The following is a 1,719-nucleotide window of genomic DNA, read 5'->3' as shown; positions in this document are numbered from 1 at the left end:
TCATTTTGTCATTTTTGTCATTTTTGTCATTTTTGTCATTTTTGTCATTTTTGTCATTTTTGTCATTTTTGTCATTTTTGTCATTTTTGTCATTTTTGTCATTTTTGTCATTTTTGTCATTTTTGTCATTTTTGTCATTTTTGTCATTTTTGTCATTTTTGTCATTTTTGTCATTTTTGTCATTTTTGTCATTTTTGTCATTTTTGTCATTTTTGTCATTTTTGTCATTTTTGTCATTTTTGTCATTTTTGTCATTTTTGTCATTTTTGTCATTTTTGTCATTTTTGAAAATTTCATAACTTATTTGACTGTTGCGAGATGAAAATTTAAAACACATACCACTACTCGATTCCGCAACTTGGGCGATATCAATCTCATCGCCAGTTCGATAAAAGTGGCTGTGTACTTTGGAATGTTGAACACATGGATTTGTTTCCATCTAAAGGTGACTTCATTCATTGCCCGCGTGACAATCGACAGCTTGGTCAGTGTCCAATTCGCCACATGAGATAAGCTCATTTCCTTCAAGTCCACCAGCAACACAATTCCCATGACCTGGTAATGTTCCACTTCCTGGTAGACTTCCAGCGCTAGCAATCCGAGTCGTGTTACATCCTCAGGAAGCACACTGTCCGGATCGTAATGTCCTGATCTAAGATAAAATACTTTTCGTCCTTCTTCATCCGGGTCCAGTGGGATAAATATTCCCTGTTTTACCAGATGATCACAGTCCAACGGATCTTTCACATAGAAAAAATCTTTCGCCACAACTCGATATGTCAAATATTTTTCCAAAGACTCACAAGCGGCCACAACATTGAATTTTCGATTTCGGAGAAACATCAACAGGAATAACGGATCCGTACGGCAACGCGTGATCTGCGGATGTTTGGCTATGAACTGGCGCATCTGTTCCAGGGCCGGCCCTCGCGTATGTTCATTCTCATTCAGCTCATCCCTAGCGATTGCCAAATGTTTGGGCTCCAGAGCACACCGATACTCCACGTAAACCGCGGGACATTTGTCCAAATTTCCTATGTCGGACATCACGCGTTGTTGTCGATCGCCGGAATCTAACTACCGATTGAGCCGAAACAAAATGACTTAATACATACTGCCAAATGAGCGAAGAAAGGCAACGACGACATCAATCAGAGGCAGAATGCTACGAGCAAGCAATTGAATCAACACAGATGATAAACGAAGATTTGCTACTAAATTACGGCAAATCATATACTCGTACTTTCCTGTCGTCGGCGGTTTTCCGTGCTTCAGCTTTGGTTTCACATATGTAACTCTAATAAATGCATTGAATCATTTCAATATTGTTCCAAAGCATTCTAGAATAATATAGCTATGAGTGGAAAAACTAAGGGATGTATGTATACAAAAGTAATGCTTATTTAAGAAATAAGAGTTAGAGAGAGAGTCTCAGGGGATTATGAAAAAACCTAAAAATAATTGGTATAGAAATTCTTGAGTCGAATATTGCTAGAAAAGAAGTTAGATAAAAGAAATTCTTTTAAGGGAAAGTGTATTTAAAAGGATGCAATTCGAAGGAAGTCTACAAAAAAGATAAAAAGAAAACGATGAGCTGTTTGGTGTAAGTACCGCTCGAAATGACTTTTTTTAAACTTCCACTTTTAAACTGAGATAATTTTTTAATAAAGCGATCGTTATTGTGCTATGCTGGAAGCCTCCGAACCGAAAGCTCGACCG

At 37.5% G+C, this 1,719-nt stretch overlaps 1 protein-coding gene across 1 annotated transcript; it reads right to left on the bottom strand.

Moving 5' to 3' along the window:
* Nucleotides 1–339: 339 nt before the first annotated feature.
* LOC129759181 (clavesin-1-like) lies at nt 340–1,103 on the bottom strand (the record flags this gene model as incomplete). The annotated part of the gene is made up of 1 exon (XM_055756589.1): nt 340–1,103. A coding segment is annotated over exon 1 (708 nt), but the record flags the coding sequence as incomplete, so codon positions are not given.
* Between the last annotated feature and the right edge of the window lie 616 nt (nt 1,104–1,719).

This window comes from Uranotaenia lowii, unplaced genomic scaffold (genome assembly GCF_029784155.1).
Source record: "Uranotaenia lowii strain MFRU-FL unplaced genomic scaffold, ASM2978415v1 HiC_scaffold_1185, whole genome shotgun sequence".
NCBI classification, from domain to species: domain Eukaryota; kingdom Metazoa; phylum Arthropoda; class Insecta; order Diptera; family Culicidae; genus Uranotaenia; species Uranotaenia lowii.
This window is presented reverse-complemented; position numbering and strand designations above follow the sequence as displayed.